The 26094-nt window shown below is 46.9% G+C and overlaps 1 protein-coding gene and 1 long non-coding RNA gene across 5 annotated transcripts in view; one reads left to right on the forward strand and one right to left on the reverse strand.

The window, feature by feature from the left end:
- TRA2B (transformer 2 beta homolog) overlaps window positions 1-4711 on the reverse strand; it is a 35278-nt gene extending 30567 nt beyond the window's left edge. Inside the window, exon 1 of one of the 3 annotated variants that reach the window (XM_073360304.1) lies at window positions 4542-4711. In XM_073360304.1, the coding sequence (XP_073216405.1) occupies window positions 4542-4577 (36 nt within the window). In that variant the 5' untranslated portion in view covers window positions 4578-4711. Of the gene's footprint in view, window positions 1-3796; window positions 4232-4541 lie in introns of those variants that run through there. The other 2 variants (XM_073360305.1, XM_073360306.1) reach the window with 2 other exon arrangements.
- LOC140917438 (uncharacterized) lies at window positions 3520-24454 on the forward strand. Of its 2 annotated transcripts, none has more exons than XR_012160830.1 (6): window positions 3520-4727; window positions 5605-5663; window positions 11809-11870; window positions 16256-16358; window positions 19603-23241; window positions 23513-24454. It is a non-coding gene; the product is annotated as an uncharacterized lncRNA (long non-coding RNA). The 2 variants fall into 2 exon arrangements; XR_012160831.1 differs by having other exon boundaries at window positions 3676-4727; window positions 19603-21043; window positions 23513-24440.
- The last annotated feature ends 1640 nt before the right edge of the window (window positions 24455-26094 follow it).

Consider the following 26094-nt stretch of genomic DNA (forward strand, 5'->3'; position numbering starts at 1 on the left):
TTCTTATTCACAACACTGGGACATGTTCTTTATTTATTACTAAAAAAAATTTAAAGTTGATGTGTAAGCATTCTATAAACAAGGCACCAGCAGGATACGTTAAGTCACTCATATAAAGGACAGAGGACATTCAGTACAACTATAATTATCTTTCACTGGCCATGTCTTCACTGGAAAAAGATGTGTTTTTCAAAGTTGGTAAAAAAGCAGCCAAACAACTTTTTCATTATGAAGACAAGGTGAGTAAATCCTCTTCTGAAAGAGGTTCAGTACCTTCAGCTCTTATTTGGTCATTCAAAGGAACAGGATCAGTATTCGCAGGTCTCAAACATTACCAAATAAAAGTACACAGACCAAGGTAACCATCCATTTTCCAGAAAGACTGTTCACTCCGAAACGTATATTCAGAGTGACCAGAACACCACTGAACCAACATGTGGCATAAAAGCTCTTGAAATAAGAGTAGGAACAGTTGTCAGTGTTCATTGTGAAAAATGTTGCCATTTATTTCAAATCCTGGATTTTGCACAATTTACATCACCTCACTTCATCTTGGGCAGGTCGTCAGTGAATACATTTCAGGGGCGTTATCATAGTGGGAGACAAGCACATTACATCTCACTCAATTACTGGGCCCCCAGCTTTACTACCCAACTTCTAGCTTGAAGCAGCTAAAAGCTACTTCTCTCTAACCTTGCAAAAAAAAGTACTTAAAAATACTAGAAAAATGTCACAAAAGCCAGTGGTGTTGTTATGTCAGTACCAGGATATTGGAGAGACACACAAGGTGGGTGAGGTAATGTCTTTTATTGGACCATCTTCCGTTGGAGAGAGAGACAAGCTTTCAGGTAAAAAGCAGCTCTGTAAGGTTGAAGAGCTCTGTGTAAGCTCAAAAGCTTGTCTCTCTCACCAACCGAAGACAGCCATATAAAAAAATATTACCTCACCAGTGTCTCACATAAGACAGTCTTAAAACTGCAAATCTTATAATCTAGTCTAAAATAGCAGATTTGTGGTAGCTAGTTGGCTGTGTTCTCCATTTTTATTTTTTAAAATGTGTGAAATGTATGAATTTTCCCCAAAAAAACCCCAAGTCAGTAATATTACTCCTGTGTGGCTGTGTTTTATAATTAAATGCTAGTGAGACATACCTGATTTTAGGTCTTGTTCGTGTCTATGTTGATAGGGGGTTGCTTACATATGCAATTTTCTGAAGCCCCAAGGTCAGGATGATGTATAGTTTAAATTTCACATACTTTCTATAATTTATTGTTTCTATAAAACTATAGGTTTTAATATAGCTTCCATAAACACTAATCAGAGATGCAAAGTGGTTATGTTGGCAAATTACTCAAACCCTGCCAGTATTTTCTTAATCAAGTAGGGCTTCTGCCAGTACACTCTCATATAGCTACCACAGATCGGCAGCCCACTATGAACAGGGATTAAATGGTATAAACAGAAAGTATGTTCTTTTCTTTACAGAAAAGTTCAAGATGTAGAGATTATGAAGATTGGAAAAACACTAGCCTAAAATCTGATAATGTCTAGCATCCTGAATGTACCCTGAAGTTTAAAAAGGAATTCTGCCCCTAATTGTTGAACATTTAGGGTTACTACACTGCAATGTAAGCCTGTGTTAGAGCCCGGTATCAAGGCTAATGCCCTTGTGTCTCCACTGCAACTGTGTTAACCCAGGACCAGGACCCTGCAGGTCCAAGCCCTATTGTTCGGAAGTGTAGCTGCAGCCCTCCTTGACACATATCCCAAGAGTCAGCTGGAAGTAGCCCACATTTCCATGCAAAAACTTCCTGAGCCCTCTTACCGCCAACAATCTGCAATCCACTCTATTGAAAAGGGAAGCTACCCCCAGCCCCCCTTTTGCAAATCAGAGCACCTCAGGTCAGTGTTAACCCATTTGGTTCAGATCACCATTCTGCAAATACACTACCAAAATCTCCTGGGTGTGCAGCCGAAAGTGAGCAGATCGAGCCTTCTGCTTCCTGGTAATGTGCTGAGGGGGCTGGGCAGTAAACATGTCCTACAGCTAGATTGGCCACATTTTCGGGAGGGGGGGGAGCGCTAGGGACTCTGGGATATGGTTACTTTGACTTAGGCCTGCACACTGCAGCGTGGATGCCTGAGCCCTAGGTTTAAGCATGGGTTAGAAAAGTCTGAAAGTAGGGTTTAAATACAATGTAGACACTCAAACCCAGAGTTCCTTACCACTGGTCAACTGATTTGAGTCCCACTAACCCTAGGTTTATACTGCAGTGTAGCTATACTCTTAAGGTCAGTACTACTGTCCAATAGTAGTAAATCTGAGCCACCGGAAATTCTACACATGCTACTGGAAAGATGAGTACATGGATAAAATTTAAGATTTCGTACTAACACCCTACATATTCGTTTCTATGGAAAGCTTACATTTTACTTTGATTTTTTTTTAAAGGAAATCAAAACCTCTATGACAGATTTAAAAACTCAATTATCAAACAATGTGTAGAAATATAAACAGCTACATAGGCCTCAGGCATAACGGGAAGTCAGAAAATTTCATTTAAAAAATATGTATTTTTGCAATGTTTCAATTTAAACTAATTAACTCCATTTGGATTACACTGACAAGCTTCCCCCTCCTGACCACCAAATATCTAAATAATTCACCTCTCTTTTTCTGCTTAACTTCCATTTGTTATATTTGACCCAGCTAAATATAACATTTTTGCAGTAAATGCTGCTTGTTTCAGAAGTTGCCGTTTACTGTACCGTAACTGCAATACTACTACTTGGCTTTCATAGAAAATTTTGTGCCCCTTGTGAACACGAAGGATAATACTGTCCCAATAATCACTGTTTGCAAAACCAAAACTTCAGGACTTGTAATTTCAAGTCAGTTGATACTGTCTAGATATATATACCAGTCACTTTGAAACATGATTCAGGAGGCCAAAATATCTGCGCAGAATAGAATCTGTAGCTATTTTAAGAGGCAAATTTATGTTTTTAGACATAATTAAAGGGCCAAAGTTCAATGTATAAAAGATTAACTTACACAAGCAACTGCAACTTTTGACTATTAAACATTCAGAAGTGCATTACTACCTGCATAGTGAAATCACGAACAGAATTATAACAGAAAGCAAGTAACAGATGTGTTGCAGTGTGGACATGCAGAACCACTGAAAACTATCTTACTGCCACTCCAAAGATTTTCCCCTGTATTTTGATCTACCTGTGATCAAAGGGCTAACTGTATACTGCAAAAGTCTACAGTGTTCTTATCTGAGCAGCTATGCTATTCCAGTTTTTGGGGAAAAAACACATTCTAAGACACTGCCATCCTTGACAAGCCCAGTGAACTGCTATGAAAAGTTACATAGTGTTTACAAGCAGCGTAAGGTTTGACAGAGTGCTCCCCTCATAGTTGTAAACACAGCAAGAACTCAGGTTCAGCTCCATTCTCCCATCCCATTGACTCAGGCCCCAGCAAACGCAAGGGATGTCTATGCCAATACTAATGGTAAAGCAAGCTGCCCCCCCATAAGCTAGCCCTCAAGCTCTATATGCATTTTAGGCACCATCAATAGCTTCTGGTTATTGATAGTTTGTCAAAAGCCGTCACACCCAACCATTAATAGCAAGATAACAGGGACAGTACAGGCAGCGCCAGTGCCTCCAGTGGTGAGTACAGGAACTAGAGCGTGGAGGCTTGAGTTCCAATCCCGTTTCCACGGTGCCTGGAGTGGGACTCCACCCACGTTACTTAACGTCGTCTAAATACCCCATCCCTTACCCAGAAACACCACTGAGGAAGAGAGGACAGGCTATAGCCACGCTGCTCTGCGGCAGCGACTGCCAGCAGACGGGTGGCTACGCCCCTGGGAGCGCCGGGAGAGGTGCTGGGCCGGAGGAATCACATGCCCTAGCCAAGCTCCTTGCTTCGCCCACGATTGGCTCAGCAGCTTCAGGGCGAAGCCCGCTGAAGCTCCCTGGTGCTACTAAGTGCGGGAGGGGGGAGGGCTGTGCGCCTCTGGCGTGGAGCCCGCGCAAGGCACGTCCTGCCGGGTAGAAGCACGGGTCGCGCCCGCCAGCACGCCCAGGCCGTGACCGTACTTCCAGGGCTGCCACCCTCGAGAAAGGGTCTCGCCTGCCAGGACCCCGACCGCGGGCCGCCTGGGCATAGAAGCGCCCGGCCTCTCGGCCATTTTGTCCCTTTGGCGGGTCACCAGCCCAAGATGGCGCCGGGAGGACTCACCATGGAGCACGCAGTCGAGCAGCTAGAGTGTCCCCGCCTCCCCCATTAGCGGCCCGGCGGCCATTTTCCCGCGCCAACCCCAGCCAGCCCTAACGGACGGGCCTCCCAGCGCGCTCCCCGCGGAGGCTAAGCCGCGCTCCGCGCCGCCCCCTGCCTGCGAACTACAGGCCTGCTCCTGCCTCGCGGGGCCGTGGAGCGGCGCCCCAGGCCAGCCCCAGACGGGCCAGGCCGCGCTGCCGCTTTGGAGGCCCGGCCGGCTGTGCACTCAGGCTCCGTGTATTACCCGCTCGCCGTAGTTCTGCTCCCCGCTGTCGCTCATTGTCCCTCGAAGGCTGCCAGCAACCGTCGCACCAACCTCCACCACCGTCCGGCGCCAGCGCTCTCTACCACGGAACGGAAGTGACGTCTGTCCCTCCCTCCCTGGCCAGGCCCCGCCCGCTCCGTGAGGCAGTCGTGAGTGACGCACCCGGTGACTGGATGAGCCTAGCCCCGCCCCCCACTTGCCCCTCCCCCCTGACTGAGCTGTGAGCCTAGCCTCTTCCACCGCCCCCCATTTCCCCACACTGGGTATATTGGGGGGAGGGGCGGTGTGTATTGGGAGGGATATTTGGGGTGTGTGGGAAGGGTGTATGTTTACTGGAAGCGGTATTTGGGGGGTGCTCGGGTGTGTGTGTACTGGGAGGGGTATTTGGGGGGGTGGGAGATATGTGTGCATTGGGAGGGATTTGGGGGGGGTGCTGTGTGTGTACTGGAAGGAGTATTCGGGATGTGTGGAGGGGTGTATAGATACTGGGAGGGGTATTTGGGGGATACTAGGGATGTGTGTGTAATGGGATGGGGTATATGTGGGTTCTGGCAGGGATACCTGCAACCTCAATCTCAAGGAGGGGGAACTGTTGTGCTCCCTCTCAGGGTGGTAGGCCGGCTGGTGTCAGTCAGCACCTCCCTATGGGCCTTTCCCATACTGAGAGCAGGGAGCTGGGGCCTGGCCACGCTGTGACTGATCCTGACTGGGTTCTGTGGTCATGCAGTGGGATAGGCAGCCTGGCCGAAAGGCGCTTGACAGCCACACTTACCTGGCAGGCTGGGTGGAATCCGGCAGTTGCAGATGCAGGGGGGACCAATGAAAGTGCAGAGATGCAGGGCCGTAACCAGGGCAGGGTGAGTGGGGCAGCTGCCCAGGGCACAAAGCCACAGGGGCAAAAAATGATGGGGGCCCAACAGCTGGGGGCGCTGGTAGGCTTGCTCTTCCTGGGCGCTGAAGAGCCTAGTTACGGCTCTGCGGGACGACTTTTTCTGATCTGTAATGAGCAAGAAAAAATCATGGACATTTTTCCACATTTCAGAAATTTGCCCAGATGGAAATCGGAGGACCAGAAAAAAGGTCATGCCCAGGAAAACCCAGGTATGGTAACTCTAAACCCCTCCCACACCTCTTCCACAGGCTGAGGGGTCAGTCTAACCCCACCCCGCACCTACCGTTCTCCCATGCTTTTCTCTCTCACCAACATAAGCTGGTCCAATAAAAGATATTGCCTTACCAACCTTGTCTCTCTAATAGCATGGGACTGACATGATTATAACACTGCAAACAACATATAGATATGAACATGGAGCCTTTTTCTTCACATGAATTTTACACCAGTGTAAACTCATGCACTTTGATGTTGTTACTCATAATTCACATCAGAGTACACATTCCAACCTGTCTGCCCATAGCAAGAGCTTAATGAAGCATATAGCATGAGTTGATGTTCTGATGCCATAATTACAAATTCTCAGTGTACCTGACAATTTACAAAGGATGCAGTTTAAAAGACTGGGATTTTAAACCCTGTCACCAGTAAGATATTGCCTGTACTAGTCATATTCTCATGCCACATACAGAGAATACCTGCTCTAACCAGGCAGGAAAGGGATAATAAGCCATAAATTTTTCAGGGATCAAAGTAGTGGTTCCTGAGGCCAGATTTACACTACAACATTTTGTCAATATAGCTATTTTGGTCAGGGGTGTGAAATAAACACACTCCCTAGCTGATAAAGGTGTACCCTCAGAGCCCTCTAATGTAGGTGCAACTTATAGCAGCAAAAGGCATTTTTCTATTGGCGTGGTAACACCACCTCCTCAAATGATACTAGTGGTGTTGACAAAAAAGTGCTGCATCATTAATTTTGTTTCCAACATCTTGATTTGATGCTACCTGAATGCTCATATTTTCCCTCTTTTTACTCTCATCTTTCAATATTAGTTTTGTCAGGGAGGGGGTTAAACTTATAGTAAAAGGGTTGGGTAAAAAAAGGGAAGATATGAGCACTCAGCATAAAATTGAGATGTTGAGAACAAAATTAATTAAGGAACCAAAGGACACGAAGAGAAGAAATTCTTGTATTGCCTATACACTAGTGCCAGGAGCCTGGGTAACAAACAGGAGGAACTAGAATTGCTCTTTTTTTGAATATCAATTGAAATGTTGGAATCAATGTTGGAATAAATGGTTATAACCTATTTAGGAAGGACTGAGTGGGCAAAAAGGGATGGGGAGTGTCACTCTATGTCAAAAATGGCATTATCTGTTTCCGAGTCACTGAGAACTTCAAAGAGAATGATCTTGAATGTATATGGATCAAAGTCCCAACAGATAAAGCACAAGAAGGGGTATTAGTTGGTGTCTGCTACACACAACCAAATCATGCTAGGGAACAGGATGAGCAGCTCCTGACGCACCTATCTACAGTGTGAAGGAAAAAATGCTTTGTAATCATGGGGGACTTCAATCTGAGTGACATATGCTGGAAGTTTCAGGCTACCAGTACTAAAACATCCTTGGAATGTCTAAACATTATACATGACAATTTTATAACTCAAATAATATTGCAAACAATATGGGGAAATTCTATATTTGCCCTTGTTCTAACAGATACAAAGGAACTAATCACAGAACTAAAAATTAATGATAGCATAGGTACAAGTGATCATGACTTGATCACATTTATAATGAGCATATAGAATAAAATCCAGACCAGTAATATATATACTGGGTGCTTTAAGGGGGCTAATTTAATAGAATCATAAAAATGTAGGCCTGGAAGAGACCTTAATAGGCCATCTGGTCCAGTGCCTGGCATTGAGGCAAGACTAAGTATTATCTAGACCATTTCACAAAGCTGAAAACAATTATGGACCAAATCAGCTGGAGGAAGAATTTAATCAGAAAAATGTAAATGATAATTGGGAATCATTTAAAAGAACACCTTATTAGATGCCCAATAAACCACAATCTCATGATTGAGGAAGAAGGCTATGCTGGTTAAAAAATGACCTGGATTAGAGAGGAAATGAAGGCAACTGTATATATAATACAAACACACACACACACACACACACGGAATGAATGGAATAAAGGGGAAATTGATAGTAATGAGTATAAATCAGAAATTAGGAATTGTAGACTATAGATAAGGGAAGCCAAGGGACACAAGAAGAACTCTATGTTCAGCACAGTTAACAACACTTAGAAAGAGTTTTTAAATCCTGACAATGGTATTGGTCCTTTACTAGATGGAAGTGGTAGAACTATCAATAATAATGCAGAAAAGACAGAAGTGTTCAATAAATATTTCTTTTCTGTATTTGTGGAAAAAACAGCTGATGCAATCTCATCACATGGTGGGATGGAGAAAGTTGCATGATGGGAACTTGACCCTTTGCTAGCCCCCCCTCGCATGACTCGTGTGTGTTGGTGACACAGAGGCCCATTTGTGGTTCACTACTCTGTATCAGCAGCTCTTATCAGGCGTGACACACTCACTACACTTCACACACTGGTGTCATGATAGTTATTTATTAACTCACTGATCGTTGATGCCACTGTGAAATGTTTGTAACAACTCAGTAGGTGAAATTATGGTACTCTCTAATATTATGTCCTGGAGACTGTAACAGACAAAGGTGACAAAACAAGTTTCTTCTAGATAAAGGGAAAGAAAATATAGTGGCAGACGCCCTGTACAGGAAATAAGGCTCTGACCAGCTGTCTCTGGGTCTGCCAGGGGCTACCGTCCTGCAGCTTTGTAAGGGGGAGATGCAATGCAAAGAACATCCCAATGCCAGAGGGCAACGGGCTCATTGATGTCATAATCTGGACCTAAAAGATGAGGGAGGTCAATGGCTGAGCACTTTGAAATGTTACCAGCCTTCATTCCTCTGGCTAGGCTGACTCACGGGACCAGGAGGTTGGCATAGAACTTCAGATTGCCCCTGTAGGACTCCGACACAAACAAATGGACCCTGGATACCCAGAGGGCCGTGCCTTTCACTCATCAGTCATCCAGGATCAGAGGACACAAGTGGTAATTGTGATATCATCGGTATGAGTCCCATGTGAGCCTCAGATTCCCTCTGAACTTTGTACTGCTATGCGCTGAGGGTAAAGAGAAGGGAAGAGGCATTTAACTCACTGTACCAGCCTGGCTGAAGACCCGAGTCATTCACAAACCGAAGAGAGGCCACACATGTGAGCGGCGGATCCCCCACCTCTCTGCATGGAAGCTGAACAACGGCCCTGAACTGGAGAACAAGGGGGAAAGAGGCCAGGGGGCAGAGACGGTGCAGCCAAAGCTGTAGGGAAGTCTCCAAATATCCAAAGGGTCCTGCTTTAGCTGCTTCTGCCAGTGAAGTCTCTGGCTCACTTTTTACTGCTGTTTTTTCACATGGTGGAGGAGGGAAGATGCTACCTGAGTCCTAGTGCCCCCACAGTGGGTAGAAATGGGGGGTGTCTCCCCTGCACAGTTCTGGGTCCAGGGAGGTCCTGTGGGAGCCCAGCTGAACCCCATTTTGCTCCCTCAGTCAGAGGATGGAGACAGGGCTTGGCCAGTCAGAGATGCACAAATACAGCAGCAGGCTGCGCTGGCTGAGGAGGAGGATCCACCTGTCCACAAGGCTGGCCACTACCCCCGAAAGGAGGAGACATAGGGTGCTGATGGTCAGGGACTCCCTTCTGAAGGGGATGGAAGCCTTCATCTGCCAACCTGACATGATGTCCTGAGATGTTTGCTACTTGTCTGGACACGACAGAAAGGTTGCCGAGGCGCCTCCATCATTCTACCTCATGCTTCCCATCCATTTAGGCACTAATGATATAGCCAGGTCTGAGCCTGAGCTGATCCGCATTGACTGCAGGGCTCTGGGAGCGAGGGTGAAGGTTGTGTTCTCGTCCATCCTCCTGGTTGAGGGTAAGAGCTCAAGCAGGGACACACACACATCATGGATATGAATGCATGGCTGGGCAGATGATGTCGAAGGAGGGCTTTAGCTTCCTCGATCATGGGATGCTGTTCCAGGAAGAAGGTCTGCTGGGAAGAGATGGGGTCCACCTGACCAAGAAGGGGAAGAGCATCCTCATGCACCGACTGGCCCCTAGCAAGGAGGTCTTTAAACTAGGTTCAAAGTGAGCAGGAGACAAAACCCCTGTCAAGGCTGATTCCCCACTCTGGCACTTCAAGTGCAGAAGGTGAGGGCCCGCAAAGATTCTAAAAATTAATACTGGCCACTCCAGGCTTGTATCAGAGTAACAGCCATGTTAGTCTGTATTCGCAAAAAGAGAAGGAGTACTTGTGGCACCTTAGAGACTAACCAATTTATTTGAGCATAAGCTTTCGTGAGCTACAGCTCACTTCATCGGATGCATCTTATGCTTATGCTCAAATAAATTGGTTAGTCTCTAAGGTGCCACAAGTACTCCTTTTCTGTTTTCCAGGCTTGTATTAATCTCCCAAGGTTACAGCTTCTCTCTGACCTTGGATGCTGCCACCACCCAAGTGCAGACCCCCTTTGAGAACCCATGAAGGCGCAATTGAGAATTTCTTCCTGTGGGGTACCCTCAAGCCCTTTCACCCCCCCCCTTTGGGGAAGGCTGAGAAAGAAAAAAAAAAGAAAGAAATCAGCTGTTGCCACCAGCTAATTAACATGTGTACAAACCTCTAAAGACACAAAAATCCAATTCAGTTCTTTAAAAAGGTAAATTTTATTAATAAAAAAAATAGAAAATATACCTGGGAACTGAGGCATTTGCTAGATTAAAAAAAACCCAAAACAACTACGAGGATTAAGCATCAAGAATAGCTTTCTTGAGGTCCAGTTTAAAGGTTACAAGCAAAACAAAAAGCCTGGGATTAGCACAGAGGAATCTACAAGCCATAAGGAAATAAAAGGAATAAACCTAATCACATCTTCCTAGACATTTCCTGATCTACTTACATATCTGGGGTTTTAAATGAGTCTTTCTAGGTATGATACTGATGATTTTTTTCATACCTGGCCAAAGCTCTTACAGCATAGCTCTGTTCTGTCCACCTCTCCCTGGAGAACAACAACAGTCAGACAAAAGGGGAGTATTGTTTCCATTTTAAAAAGTTTTAGCCTTCCCATTGGCTTTTGGCCAGGTGCCCACTCCCTTCCTTTTACCTATGCATGGCAGTGAGACTTTTTAACACTTTACAGATAGAGCGATTAGAGAACAGCAACTAAGAGGGATTTTATAGCTACAGGCTGGCTGGGTGTCCATAAAAGGGAGCTACCCCCAACCCCCCTTCGTTTATCACACACCCTCCAAATTACAGACGGTGCTGGCCAGCCTGGTTCAAGTCGGGTCCACACTGGCTGGGATTTCTTCCTGGAGGTTTAGGAAACAGAGTTAATTAGATACATGCACCTCTAATTTTGCTAATAATGACATGAAGAACTAAACAGTATTTTCCGCATGTTAAAGACTACAAGGACTTAGAATATAGGGACATTTTTACCTGGCTGATTCTGGGAAACCTTCCTAGGAGAGTGCATCAGCCACTTTGTTAGAGGCTCCTGAGATGTGTTGTATCACAAAATCAAAGTCTTTAAGAGCTAAACTCCACCGAAGAAGTTTTTTGTTAGCCTTTTTGACGGTGTCAAGCTACTTCAGTGCAGCATGTTCAGAAACGCCATCCCCAAATATATGGGTGTAGCTTCTCCAGAGCATACACAATGGCGTAGCATTCTTTTTCTGAGACTGACCAGTGGCTTTCCCTCTCCGAAAGTTTTTTTGCTGAGGAACACGACAGGATGGAATTGTTGATCTGGTCCTTCCTGCATTAAAACTGCTCCTATACCACGCTCAGACGCATCTGTGGTTACGACGAAAGGTTGGTCAAAGTGCGGGGCCCTTAGTACAGGCTCAGACGTAAGGGCCTCCTTAAGCTGGCTAAAGGCTTTTTGACACTTCTCAGACCACTGAACTGCATTTGTCTGTTTTTTCCTGGTTAGGTCAGTCAGTGGGGTGGCAATTTGGCTGTAGTGTGGTACAAATCGTCGGTAACACCCAGCTAAGCCCAAGAAGGATTGGACCTGCTTCTTTGACTTAGGGACAGGTTAATTTTGGATAGCATTTACTTTAGCCTGTAGGGGGTTAATAGTTCCTTGACCCACCTGGTGTCCAAGGTATGTTACCCTGTTTAGACCTATTTGACATATTTTGACCTTAACTGTTAATCCTGCCTTCCTTATGCGCTGGAAGACAGCTTGGAGGTGTTCCAGGTGTTCTGCCCAGGAATCTGAGAATATGGCCACATTATCAAGGTAGGTGACTGTAAATTCCCCAAATCCAGCCAGAAGGTTATCTACCAGTCTCTGGAAGGTGGCAGGTGCATTTCACCGTCCGAAAGTGAGCACATTAAATTCATACAGCTTTCATGGATGAAGACTAACCTTTTCTTGGCTGGGTCATCTAGCGGCACTTGCCAGTACCCCTTAGTTAAGTCTAAGATGGAGATGAATTGGGCATGTCCCAGTTTCTCCAATAGCTCATCTGTGCGTGGCATTGGATAGTTCTATGGGCGAGTTCCAGCATTTAGCTTACAGTAAGTGGATTTCCCCATCTGGTTTGGGAACCAGAACCACTGGAGAGGCCCATGCACTCTCAGAGGGGCAGATTACACCTATCTGTAACATGTCCTTGATCTCCCTTTCTATCACAGTTTTGGCCTGAGCAGCTATCTGGTAGGGTTGGGCTCTAATTGGGCGAGCATCACCTGTGTCAATGGAGTGGTATGCCCGTTCTGTCTGTCCTGGGATGGCTGAAAACATTGGTGTGAAGCTGGTGCACAGCTCCTGGATTTGCTGTTGCTGCTTATGCCCAAGGGTTATGGAAAGGCTCACCTCTTTTACGCCACTGTTGCTTTTCCCTTCAGAGTAGGCCACTCAATGTCGTCTCTCTCCTATGCTATAAACTGGAAAACCTTGATTTCTCAGGAATAAAAGGGCTTTAGAGAGTTAACATGGTATACTTTAGGTTTTAGGGTAGGGTCTGGGAATGCTATGAGGTAATCAACAGCTCCCAGGAGCTCTTGGATCATAAATGGCGCCTCCCACAACGCTTCCATCTTATTGGCCTGGAGTGCTTTCAGGACCATGACTTGGTCACCTATTCTGAAGGAACACTCTCTGGCATGCTTATTGTACCAGGCCTTTTAGTCTTGTTGAGCATCCTGTAGGTTTTATCGAGCAAGGGCTAGAGAGTCTTTGAGGGTGTTTTGCAGGTTGGTTACAAAGTCCAAAATGTTAGTTCCTGGAGAAGATGTAACCCCCTCACATTTCTGCTTTACCAACTGTAATGGTCCCTTAACTTCGTGGCCATAAATGAGTTCAAAGAATGAAAACCCGAAACTGGGATGTGGTACAGCCCTGTAGGCAAAGAGCAACTGCTGCAACACTAGGTCCCAATCATTGGAGTGCTCGTTCATGAATTTACTTATCATAGCCCCCAAAGTCCCATTAAACTTTTCCACTAGGCCATTCGTTTGATGGTGGTAAGGGTGGCAAACCAAGTAGTTCACCCCATGAGCTTCCCAAAGACATTTTATGTTCCCTGCCAGGAAGTTAGTTCCTGAATCTGTAAGGATGTCGGAGGGCCAAACTACCCTGGCAAAAATGTCTGCCAATGCCTGGTTCACGCTTTTAGCCCTGGTGTTGCTTAGAGCTACTGCTTTCGGGTGGCAAAATCCATGAAGGTCAGTATGTATAGATTTCCTCTGGGTGTCTTCTTAGGGAAAGGACCCAGAATATCCACAGCTACATGTTGAAATGGAACCTCAATTATGGAGAGGGGCTGTAGAGGGGCCTTGACCAGGTCTTGGGGCTTTCCCACCCGCTGGCACACCTCACAAGACTGGACATAGGTAGAAACGTCCTTGCCCATTCCCTCCCAATGGAATGACTTTCCCAAATGGTCTTTGGTCCTATTCACCCCAGCATGGCCACTAGGGTGATGGTGGGCTAAGCTCAAGAGCTTTTCCCTATACTTAGTTGGAACTACCAACCGTCTCTGAGAAAGCCAGTCCTCCCCACCAGAAAGGGTTTCCTTGTATAAGAGCCCTCCCTCTACAACAAACCTGGACCTATTAGAAGAGCTGAGAGATAGTGGGTCATTCCGTGCCGCCATCCAAGCTCCCTTAAGGCTTTCATCTGCTTCCTGCTCTGCCTGGAACTACTCCCTTGATGCTGGAGAAGTTAGTTCCTCGCTGGGTTGTGGACTTGGGCTTGGTCCCTCTGGAAGCGATGCAAGTGATGGTGGTGTCTCCATTGATTGTGAACTGCTCTCCTCAGGTGCACTAGGTTGTATTTCAGGCTCTGGTTGAGCTTCTTGTGCCTGTTTAGCTGCTGCAGGTGCAGGCTCTGTGGCGCCCTTTGGTGCTGACTCCCATGACTCTAGTGGGGTTGCAAGCACGGGCTCTGGTGCTGACTGCTCCACCAGTTCCAATCCTTGGGCTGATTCTGGTCGGGTCCAGGAACTGGATTGACAACCACTGCCATAGACTCTGGTCAGGGGTCTAGTTCCACCACCTCTGGCTGGGTCCCTGGGCCTCTGGTATCAGGGGACAACAGACTGGGTTCTTGTAGGAGGCTCAGGAATGGGGTTAGGTGTGGAGGCCTGTTTAGCCTGGGTGAGGGTGACCATCCCCACCCTTTTTGTTAGCCTCACATGGTTGGCCAAGTCTTCTCCCAGCAGCATGGGAAAGGTATAATCGTCATAGACTGCAAAAGCTCATATTCCTGATCAGCCCTTGTACTGGACAAGCAACTTGTCTGTAAGCAGTTAAAAGAGTTGGCCTTAAAGGGTTGTACTGTGATTTGGGCCTCTGGGTTGATGAATTTGGGATCCACTAGGAATTGGTGGAAAGCTGACACCTGTGCTCCAGTGTCTCTCCATGCAGTAATCTTCCTTCCACCCACACTCACAGTTTCCCTTCGCTCAGTGGGTATTTGTGAGGTATCTGGGCCTGAAGGCTGTCAGTGGGATCGTAGGGTGATGAGTTGCAGTCAGCTGGTGCTCTTGGGGCAGTTGGCTTTTACATGCCCCAGCTCATTACATTTGAAGCATCGCCCAGCTGACTGTCAGCTGGGGCAAGGTGGGTGGTTGGAGAGTAGGGTGGTAGGATGAGAATTTATTTGCGGTCTCCCCGACTATGTGGAGGGCTCCTCCTTGTGAGGTGGGACTTTGGGCTGACTCCAATGATGGGGTGTTGTCTCGGGTTGCCCCTTCTGGTATCCCCACCAACTGCTACTAGCTTTTTTCTTCTCCACCACTTCCACCCATTTGGCTCCAATCTCCCCCACCTTGATTACAGTTTTGGGCTTCCCATCTAGAATGTACCTGTGATGGGTTGGATCACAGAAACCCCCTGGGGGCTGCCACCTGGTGTGCGAAGACTACTTCTGCTCCTGCTTTCCTGCCCTGGCAGCTTAGGACTTCAGTGCCCTGCCTGGTTTGAGCCAGAACTGCTAGCCTCGTGCAAACCCGGACCCAGGTCTGAACCACGTCCCCAAACAGCTGTAGGCTTAATTGAAAGCAGCTTGGGAAGTGTTCCTGTCTTTAACACTCAGATGCTCAACTCCCAATGGGGTCCAAACCCCAAATAAATCCGTTTTACCCTTTATAAAGCTTATACAGGGTAAACTCATTAATTGTTCGCCCTTTACAACACTGATAGAGAGATATGCACAGCTGTTTGCACCCCTCCCCCAGGTATTAATACATATTCTGGGTTAATTAATAAGTAAAAAGTGATTTTATTAAATACAGAAAGTAGGATTTAAGTGGTTCCAAGTAATAGCAGACAGAACAAAGTGACAGGTTTCAGAGTAACAGCCGTGTTAGTCTGTATTCGCAAAAAGAAAAGGAGTACTTGGTGCCACAAGTACTCCTTTTCTTAGAACAAAGTGAATTACCAAGCAAAATAACATAGAACACGCAAGTCTATGTCTAAGAAAACTGAATACAGATAAAAACCTCACCCAGTAAGCTTCCTTTTACAGACTGATCTCCTTCTAGTCTGGGTGCAACAATCACTCAGACCCCCTGTAATTACTGTCCTTTGTTCCAGTTTCTTTCAGGTATCCTTGGGGGTGGAAAGGCTATCTCTTGAGCCAACTGAAGATAAAATGGAGGAGTCTCCCCCGGGCTTAAATAAACTTTCTCTTGTGGGTGGAGACCCCCCCCCATGCAAAGTCTAGCTCCAAGATGGAGTTTTGGAGTCACATGTGCATGCAGGACTCAGTTTTTTCAGGCAGCAGCCATTGCTTACCTGCTACCTTGAATGTCCTCATGTAGACTTCTTATGTAGATTGGAGCCTTCCAAGATCCATGGTCTCTTAAGTGCTTCTTGATTGGGCATTTAATTTGCACATTCCTTTGTCAAGAAGCTGACCAAATGCTTTACAAAGGCTACTTAAAAATCAAGCCAGTACACAGCCAATATTCATAACTTCAAATACAAAAATGATACATGCATACAAATAGGATTAATAGATTCAGTAGATTAATAGATTCATAACCTTTACAGAGATATGTTACATGGCATATGTAGCATAAAACATATTCTAGTTATGTCATATATACATTCAATAAGCATATTTCCATAAAGCCTTATGGGGGGCACCGTTACAGTACCTTTCTATTTCCTCAGGAACACCCACTAAGAACTGCTCCATTTGTATGAGGAGAGACACATCTGCCAGAGACTTAACATTTGCTCCTGATATCCAGGCATCCCAATGTTTTACAATGTGGTAGGTGTGTTGGGAAAATGCCATGTCTGGTTTACCCCTTAGGGCTCTGAACCGCTGACAGGCATGCTCGGGTGTTAGCCCCATCCTAATTCTGGACCTTGTGTTTAAAACGTTCGTACTCATTCATGTGTACGTTAGGCATTTTAGCTGCCATCTCTGCTAAGGGTCCACTGAGTTGTGGCCTCAGTTCCACTACATACTGGTCTGGAGGGATGTTGTACTGAAGGCAGGCTCTTTCAAAATTTTCTGTATTATTGCCTACCTTGTATGTGGGGAATTGCTTGGAATGGGGAGCGGTACCTGGAGGAGGACTTCTAGGGCTACCTGGTTGACCCAGCGTAGCCCTTTCCAGCTCTAAGCGCTTCATCTCTCTCCTCTCCTCCGCCTCCAAGCGCTTCGCCTCCGCTTTCAAGCGCTTCATCTCTCTCCTCTCCTCTGCCTCCAAGCGCTTCATGTCTCTCCTTTCCTCCACCTCCAAATGTTTTGCCTCCAAACGCTTCTCCTCCGCTTCCGCCTCCAAGCACTTCATCTCTCTCCTCTCCTCTGCCTCCAAGCGCTTCATGTCTCTCCTTTCCTCCACCTCCAAATGTTTCACCTCCAAACGCTTCTCCTCCGCTTCCGCCTCCAAGCACTTCATCTCTCTCCTCTCCTCTGCCTCCAAGCGCTTCATGTCTCTCCTTTCCTCCACCTCCAAATGCTTCACCTCCAAGCGCTTCTCCTCTGCTTCCGCCTCCAAGCACTTCATCTCTCTCCTCTCCTCTGCCTCCAAGCGCTTCATCTCTAGGAAGAAATTCCTGTCTTCCGCTGTTAGAACTTGGTCTGGGTTAAGGGCCTTGGATGGGTAGATGCTGCCACCACTCAAGTGCAGAACCCCTTTGAGAACCCAGGAAGGCGCACTTGGGAATTTCTTCCTGTGTGGTACGCTCAAGCCCTTTCACTCCCCCCTCCGAGGAAGAGCTGAGAAAGAAAGAAAAAAAAGAAACCAGCTGTTGCCACCAGCTAATTAAACAACATGTGCACAAACCTCTTAAGACACAAAAATCCAATCCTGTTCTTAAAAAAGGTAAATTTTATTAATAAAAAAAAGAAAGAAAATACATTCGGGAACTTAGGCATTTGCTAGATTTAAAACAAAAACAACTACAAGAATTAAGCATCAGGAATAGCTTTCTTGAGGTCCAGCTTAAAGGTTACAAGCAAAACAAAAAGCACCTGGGGTTAGCACAGAGGAATCCACAAACCATAAGGAAATAAAAGGAATAAACCTAATCACATCTTCCTAGACATTTCCTGATCTACTTACATATCTGGGGTTTTAAATGAGTCATTTCTAGGTATGATACTGATGATTTTTTTCATACTTGGCCCAAGCTCTTACAGCATAGCGCTGTTCTGTCCGCCTTTCCCTGGAAAACAACAGACAGACAAAAGGGGTGTCTTATTTCAATTTTAAAAAGTTTTAGCCTTCCCATTGGCTCTTTTGGCCAGGTGCCCACTCCCTTGCTTTTACCTATGCATGGCAGTGAGACTTTTTAATCTTTTACAGGTAGGGCAATTAGAGAACAGCTACTAAGAGGGATTTTATAGCTACTAGCTGGCTGGATGTCCATAAAAGGGAGCTCACCCCCCTCCCCCGCCCTCATTTATCACAACCCCACAGGCCAGGTCTACACTTAAAAGTTACTCCTGCATAGCTATGTTGGTTAGACGTGTGAAAAAAACCCCACACCCTGACCGATGTAGCTACACTATCCTTACCCCCTAGGTAGATGAAGCTCTGTCAACAGAAGAATGTTTCTGTTGATGTAGCTACCATTGTTTGGGGCGGTAGAGTTCTACCCTGATGGAAAACCCTCTTCCATAGGTGTAGGCTGCATCTATACTGCAGGGTTATGCTGGAATAGCTTCGGTCACATATTTCTACCAGTATAGTCTCTGTAGACATAGCCTCAGTCTGTGCAGTCTCTCAGTTATTTGGCTGCATATAAGCTTCTCTTTTGCATACCTGCACCCACTTGGACAGAATGCCCAGTGGAACTCTCTGCCCACATGGTGCGAGTTTCTGGGCAGACTTCATGATTCCTTGTTTTAGATGTGGCCCCTTAACTGTCTCTTCCAGCTATCCTAAATGAAGGGTGTGTTCCCACCCATCATTTTCAACAACATTTTGACTCAACCTGTAACAAGGTTTAACCCAGCTCATAACATTCATTAGTGAGATAGCAACAATGACTGTAGGTAGCTGGGCTGTGTCATCATAGATTAAATTCCGTGTCAATGTGATCCACGTAATGAAAGCATTTCACTTGTGACTGAAGCCATTTGAATCCAGCCCTACCATGGATGTATCCCAGTAAACGCAGTGTAGCTCTCTACCCCTGGTGGCTAGAGCATGTATAGTGTTTGAGTCTGCTACTGCCCCTGCGCTAATGGATCAGGTCTTTCGCAGCAGAGGCCCAGACTTTTAGTTCTAGACTTCAGTCCCTGTTGGTGTCATTCCACAGAGAGGAAAGTCTTTGTATTAAAACAGCACCACTGAGCATACCTTCCACTTTCCCACTAGCAATACCGAGCTCCAGCAGGTACCCCTCAGCCCTGCTGCATAGCCCTCATGTCTCGGACGTGTTTGAAATGGCTCAGTGGCCAGAGTGCTGCTGACCGACTTGGGTTTTGCCATGAGACCTGTGACCAGGGATGTGAGGTCAATTGTTCTAGCGCTCTGTGACCAGTGAGATGGGGTGATGAAGGGGGACCTGAGTGATGAGAAGACAGTGGAAAGGATTTTAGGAAGAGCCTTCATAGTAGCAAACTTTTAGGATCATAAAACAAAGGGGAGGAAATGAATCAGGTATGGAGCAGAAATTGCTTTGGCCTCTTCTCCTAGTGGTTAGTGTTTGCTTTCCACTCTTGAGTCACTGGGATGGGATTCTTTGCTGCCTTAAACTAGTGGGGAGAGTGGGATCGCTCTGATACTCCTTTGTCTGGAGCCCACATGTGAGAGGTCCCCTGTATAGATGTTGCTTTCTTTTAAAGGTGAATTCTGGAGTAACACCAAACATTAGTTTTGTCTTTCACTGACCCTTTAAAGATAGCCTCAGAACTTGTCCTGTTCGCTTGACACTCACTTCCTTTGCTGGGCAGCCTTTGGTGATGTAATGTTCACAGCATACAGACAGAGAATTAGAATAAAACATTCCTGCTGGGAGGCTGTAGTATAACACTATTTTATTTTTTCTATATCCAGAACCCTAATGCACAAGAACCAAAACTAAACATGCAGAGAGAAAGCAGGCTGCTCTTGAAGGCAGCGTGGCACAACTCACCCCACCTGAGTCTAGGCTGGCTCTTCGCAGACTGACAGCTGAGGACACATCCTATGCTTCCCTCAGAGTCCCCTAGCCTGCAAGCTGGAACAGGAAACCCCTTGGAATTTAAAGTGACAGCTTGTAATTTTAACAGTTTTCAATACACCACAGGTGAGAGCCTAAAAGAACCTGAAAAATGATGTCATAGGAGGTACCATAGAAGAATAAATAAAGGCATACATACCCCAGGAAGCACATGGAGGGCAGAGGTTTCAGCTGGCTTTCACACCACTTCCCACTGCGCCAGCTAGGCTTTCAACTGCTGTGAAACTGAATGTTGGACTCCACCTGCTCGCAGCAGTGGAACCCAAAAACACGAATCTGGCCTGGTCCCTACAATGGGAAGAGGGACGAGTGGAACATTTGACTTCTACTCGGAATCACGTCAAGACAACCAAAGGGAGAGCACACAGTGCCATGTACACCCTGGACAGAATGCCAGGTTGTCAGCAGTGTTCAGTCCAGCACCTCTGCTGCTACTGCATGTGCCCAGAGAGCAGTAGGGCTAGAACGGTGAGGAATGGAAGGTTAGTCGCAAGTGGGTGGTTTTTAAGAGGACAACCAGCCTCTGGAATTGTATAGCTCCTAACTGGACGTTTACTAGCTGCTTGGTGTGACACAGACAGTTAGAGCCATGCTTTGAGCCTGCACTTCAGGAGAAAGGGATCAGATTCCCAATGATCAGAACTGCCAGCGTTCTCACAGGCTTGAGTCTAGATAGGAAGAGAGGAAGGAAAGCACTTGCTGAACTCAAACAGTCTGGCATGCACTTCCAGCGTGCAAAACGAGAGATGATGCAGTTATTCTGCGATAGGAAATGAAGTCGTCTTACTGCATTCAAGTTTCTGTGCACAAATGTACGTAGGGGAAATAAGCAAGGAGAGCCACAAGTGATACTAAATGAGAGATTCTGAATCTCATGCTTGTTTGGTTCTCATAATTGGAGCGTTCAAATGGATGGCTGCAGTCTCCCGGATATGGGAGAATAGGAATGGAAGAAGGGGGTGGGGTGGCACCGTATCCGAAACATTGCCTGCAGCAGTGAGAGTCGCTTTGTGGGAGAAGAGAGGAGGGAAAGGACACAAGACCTGAAAAGCAACAGAGGAAGTACAGTGAATATCTGTTATAGTACCCCAAGAGCAGGACTGAAAATCCCTGGGGTAAGGGTGGTATAACCCCAGAGGACTTCTAGTTCTGCATAGCTGTGCTTGAGACCCAGTGCAGAAAACATGCATCATCCCATGGGCCCGTGAGCTCCAGTGGGCATAAGGTTGGTGAGCTGGAGGGGCCAGCGAGAGGAGAAGTCATTGTGGATCCCAGGTAATCTCTGTGTGGGTGGAGGGGTGATGCTGTGCCTCTGCCCCTGGGCTGCTCACACCCCCCGCACCCTATTCCCCATGCAGACCCTGGAGCAACCACATGGGGTGCAGGCTCCCCTCCGTGATGCAATCCCTGTGCAAACCTGGGGTGCACACTTCTCACTTGGGCAAACTCCCAGGAAAAATTTGTCTGGGTAACTGCATCAAAACAGCCAGGAATGCTGGATTTGTCCCTTACTGAATATTTCCCAGCAGCCCCTAGGAGAACTGAATCCCAGGCCCTTATACTGGGTGGGGGTTGTAGCCAGAGTGTACTAGGGCTCCAGGGCAATGGAAAACAGAGTGTAAGTTAGAGCATCCCTGAGCTGGATTTTTCACTCCCTTGAGCACCGTGGCTATGCTGACCTAAGTTTTAAATGTAAACCAGCCCTCAGACTTCCAATGTCAAATGCAGGAAGGAAACGTGAAGACCAATAACCCCCTTGCAGGCTGCCTCACTGCATTAGAAAGAAATTAGAATGGAATGGCCAAAGTCCATTTTGCAGTTCATCTTTTACATGTGGGTGGTTTCCCTGTCGCTGGCTGAGCTTCGCTCTTTCAGAGGCACTTTTAAAATTTGCTATGCACCATTGAAATAAATCCCTAAGGAAACCTGGCTTTAATTTTCCCTATGGGAGGGTCTGTGAGGATATTGAATTGCTTGGGTAGTTCTGGAGCACAGGCCCAGGCCCTGCAGGGACGGAAACCTTTGCGACTAGCATTGTCTTTGGGAGCGGGTGTGCCCCCACTCCCCAGGGATGGTGAAGATCAAGACAGTGGTCTCCAATACCTTCCATTCTCCAGAGAGTTTGATTAGGAGGGATGTGAAGTGCTCACAGCTGTTCGCAGACATCATGTGTTACTTTTGGGTGGACTAGTCCAGTGGCTCTCAACCTTTCCAGAGTACTGTACCCCTTTCAGGAGTCTGATTTGTTGTACATACCCCCAAGTTTCACCTCACTTAAAAAGTACTTGCTTACAAAAAAATCAGATATAAAAATACAAAAAAGTGCCACAGCACACTCTTACTGAGAAATGGCTGACTTTCTCATTTTTACCATACAATTATAAAATAAATAGATTGGAATATAAATATTGTACATACATCAGTGTATAGTAGATAGAGCAATATAAACACGTATGAAATTTTAGTTTGTACTGACTTCGCTAGTGCTTTTTGTAAAACTAGGCAAATATCTAGATGAGTTGATGTACCCCCGGAAGACCTCTGCATAGCCCCAGGGGTACACATATCCCTGGTTGAGAACCACTGGGCACTCACTTCATTGCCCAAAAACCCCAACTCCCACAGAAAAAGCACCTGGAGACCCAGAGTTCAGTCTATAAGGATTTTCAGTAAGGATCACACAAAGTCAACCTCCCCACATTCAAGTCCCAGAAAAAACAAAAGGAATGAACTTAATTCTTAGTTAAGCTAAAGAGTGTTAGACCTGAAGCTAAATGGCCACAAGGTGGTGCCATACCTCCAAAAATGAAGCTGGGCTGTGGCTCACTCCAGTGCGCTAGCCAGAGGCTAGTCTCACAGAGCAGGTCCCACACCCCTGGGATCTAGAATGCCTCCAGAGTTGCTGGCTGACTCTCGCCCACATGGGCCTCCAGCATCTACCATCTCATTGCTTCCACCAAGCAAACCCTGTGAATCATCAGAAGGGTTCTGGCGAGAATGGGCTGCTCCACAGGAGACTGGGGCTAATGTCAGTGCAGGAAACTCAGCTTCCAAGTCCTTGAGTTAGCCAAGGAAGAGGAGGATTAAGATTTAACTTTCCACCACAGTGTCTGCCAGCTGACCTGCTTGGGGGCCCACTACAGTCCTGCGTTTGCTAGGCATGTAGCCCTCCCCTGAGGGGCAGTAGGGTGACAGGAGGGCATGGCCCAGAACTTCAGTTGTAAATTAAAATGTTCCCTTTCTGCCTCCATTTCAGCGTGGAGGACGAGTGCATGTGTGCTACTCTGAGCCGCTTGGGACGGTGAATTGCCTCTTGCCCCACAGAGCTGTCTGTCCCCTCTGGCCTGCCTTGTGCACCAGGCGCAAGCACTGCTGTTTCGCCCAGGTTCTTTCCCCAGGCCAGGGAGCATGCTGACCTGGGGGTGGAAGGATGGCAGCAAGAAGGATGTTCTAATAGGACCCCGTCCTGAAAGGTACTCGGTGCCTCTGCTAGGTGCTGACCACCCTCAGCTCCCATTGACTTTAATGAGATGAGGACACACTGCCCCTAGCAGGGCCAGACCCAGGCAGAACAAGCTCCCCCAGTAAAACAGCCCTGTGTGCAATATCCCAGGGCATGGTGACACTCTCTCCTGGGTCCCCAGACAGTGGCTATTTGAGGGTGTAATAAACCCCAGGGTAAAATCACAGCCTTAAGCTTGAATGACAGCATTTCCCCTTCTCATCCCCTCTCCCCGTTTTCAGATCTCCTGAGAAGCATAGGAGAAACCGGGCTTTCTGAGCACCGCGGACCCGGTGTTTGGCTTCTGGCAGAGGAGGCTAGATCAGGATCCTACAGTGACCCACTTGCTCAACCTCCCAGTCAACAGTTTTGACCAGTTCATGGCAGCAAACAAAGGAGTCCTAGAACAGCAGGACTTGCGGTAGCATCATGCAGTCAGCTGTGCTGTGAATTAAAAAGCAGCTGGCACATAAAACTTTGTTTCCCCAGTTTAGCATTTACTCTGCCTATTTTGGCTAGTGTCCATTGGGCCAGCTCATGGAGATGAGCCGCCTGGAAAGAGCTGGAAGAGCACATCCACAAGCAGCATTTGCAGTCTAAAGTTGCTATTTTTAATACACCAACAATCCCCGCTTCCCTTTGCTGTGGTTCATGTGGGCGCCTGGCGGTGTTGCTCAGAGGGGAGCTCCAAAGGGGCCAGAGGCTGTGTATCTCACCGAGTGGGAGGAGCAGTGTCGGGTGGCACATGAAGAGGGGAGTATGTGGTATCTCCCCAAGAGGAGCAGGCACGGTGGGGTTGAATGGGGGATGCTGGGTGCTCAGGTAGGGTAGCAGCACTTAGAGAGGGCTCTAAAGAGGGAGGCAGTGAGCATTCGTCCAAGACAGTTGTGTGGGAAATACAAGACAAGGTTCATTTCCCAGGGCAGCACCCCAGAGGTTTGCATTCCCTATGGGGCGTTAGCTGGCTGTGTCCTGGCGCGTGAGCCCTTCCCTGGTTACTGACAAGTACCATGGCTCTTGGCCTTGCACAGGGGTCTTAGAAGCTCCCGAGTAGATCCAGGTCATGAGACATGAAACAGCAAATTAAGGGCCTCCCTTAAAATGCAGCCAGATGCCTATGGAGGGGAATGCACTAGGGGGTTAGGGGGCTTGGCTGTCTGAACACAGGCACTTAGGGGAAAGGTCACGATACGCCTGACCGGGCTTCTGGAAAGAGACGGGTGCCCCTCAGCGGTCACTTCTTCAGGCTGGGCTTTTCACTGGAGCCCCAGGATGGCAGGGGCCCAAATCCTGTGACAGCCAATGGGAGCTGGGCAAGGCACCTAACTTCCTCAGATGGCTTGGAACCCTTTGCTGGCTGTTTACTACTTTCCCTGGTGGAGACAGCCTTGAGAATGGAATCAGAAACTGCTCCCGAGGGCTGAGCACCAGCCACTGATGTTCTCCAGTTACTGTCGCCTCAGCCACATGGGCAAAGGTCCATGCCAACCTCTGCATGTCACATGACATTCTCATACGCAAACTAGGGAAATGTGGCCTAGATGAAATTACTATAAGGTGGGTGCACAAATGGCTGAAAAACCAAACTCAAAGAGTAGCTGTCAAACTGGGAGGACATACCAAGTGGGTCCCACAGGGGTCTGACCTGGGTCCAGTTCTATTCAATATTTTCTTTAATGACTTGCTTGGATAATGGAGTGGAGAGTATGCTTATAATTTCTGCAGATGATACCAAGCTGGTGTAATCGATTAGAGTTAAAATGATCTTGATAAACTGGTTGATCTGAAAGCAACAAAAAAAAATTTCAGTGAAGACAAGTGCAGAGTACGTCACTTAGAAAGGAAAAATCAAATGCACAACTTCAAAATGGGGACAAACTGTCCAGGCAGTGGTCCTGCGAAAAAGGACCTGGAGTTCACAGTGGCTCACAAATTCAGTACAAGTCAACAGTGTAATGCTGCAGTGAAAAAAATCAAATGACATTTTGGGCTGTATTCACAGTAGCGTTGTATGTGAGACATGGAAGGTCATTGGCCTGCTCTGCCAGGCACTGGTGAGGCCTTAGCAGGAGTACTGTGTCCAGTTCTGGGCACCACACTTTAGGAAAGATGGGGACAAATTGGAGAGACTCCAGAGGAAAGCAATACAAATGATAAAAGGTTTAGAAAACCTGACCTGTGAAGAAATTTGAAAGAACTGGGCATGTTCAGTGTAGAGAAGACTGAGGGGGGACTTGATAACACTCTTCAAATATGTTGAGAGCTGTTATGAAGAAGACAATGATCAATTGATCTCCATGTCCACAGAAGATGGAAGTAATGGGCTTAATTTGCAGCAAGGTAGGTTAGATATTAGGAAAAACTGTCTAACTATAAGGATAGTTAAGCTCGTGGAAAAGGCTTCCAACAGAGGTTGTGGAATCTCCATTCTTGGAGGCTTTTAAGAACTGGTTGAACAGACCTGTGAGGGATGGTCTAGGTTTATGTGGTCCTGCCTCAGCATGTGGCGATGGACTAGGTGACCTCTCGAGGTCTCTCCCAGCCCTACATTTCTATGATTCTACACCCCTGTCTGCAATTAGGGCTCATCTTCACTAGAAAACCAGCTTGAGTTAGGACTCTGATCATGAAGAGTCATGTCCACTAACAGAATGCTGACACGACTTGCCACTTGGTGTAGACAGAAACTGTAGTCTTCAACATCATGTCAGCTGGCCATGAGCAAACCCTACCGAATTGTAGGGTTAACTATGACCAGCTGACACAGCGTTAAGTGTAACTTATCCCTGTCCATTCTGACTGCAAAGCCACGTTGAACTTCGTG

This window comes from Lepidochelys kempii, chromosome 9, assembly GCF_965140265.1.
Source record: "Lepidochelys kempii isolate rLepKem1 chromosome 9, rLepKem1.hap2, whole genome shotgun sequence".
Taxonomy (NCBI): domain Eukaryota; kingdom Metazoa; phylum Chordata; order Testudines; family Cheloniidae; genus Lepidochelys; species Lepidochelys kempii.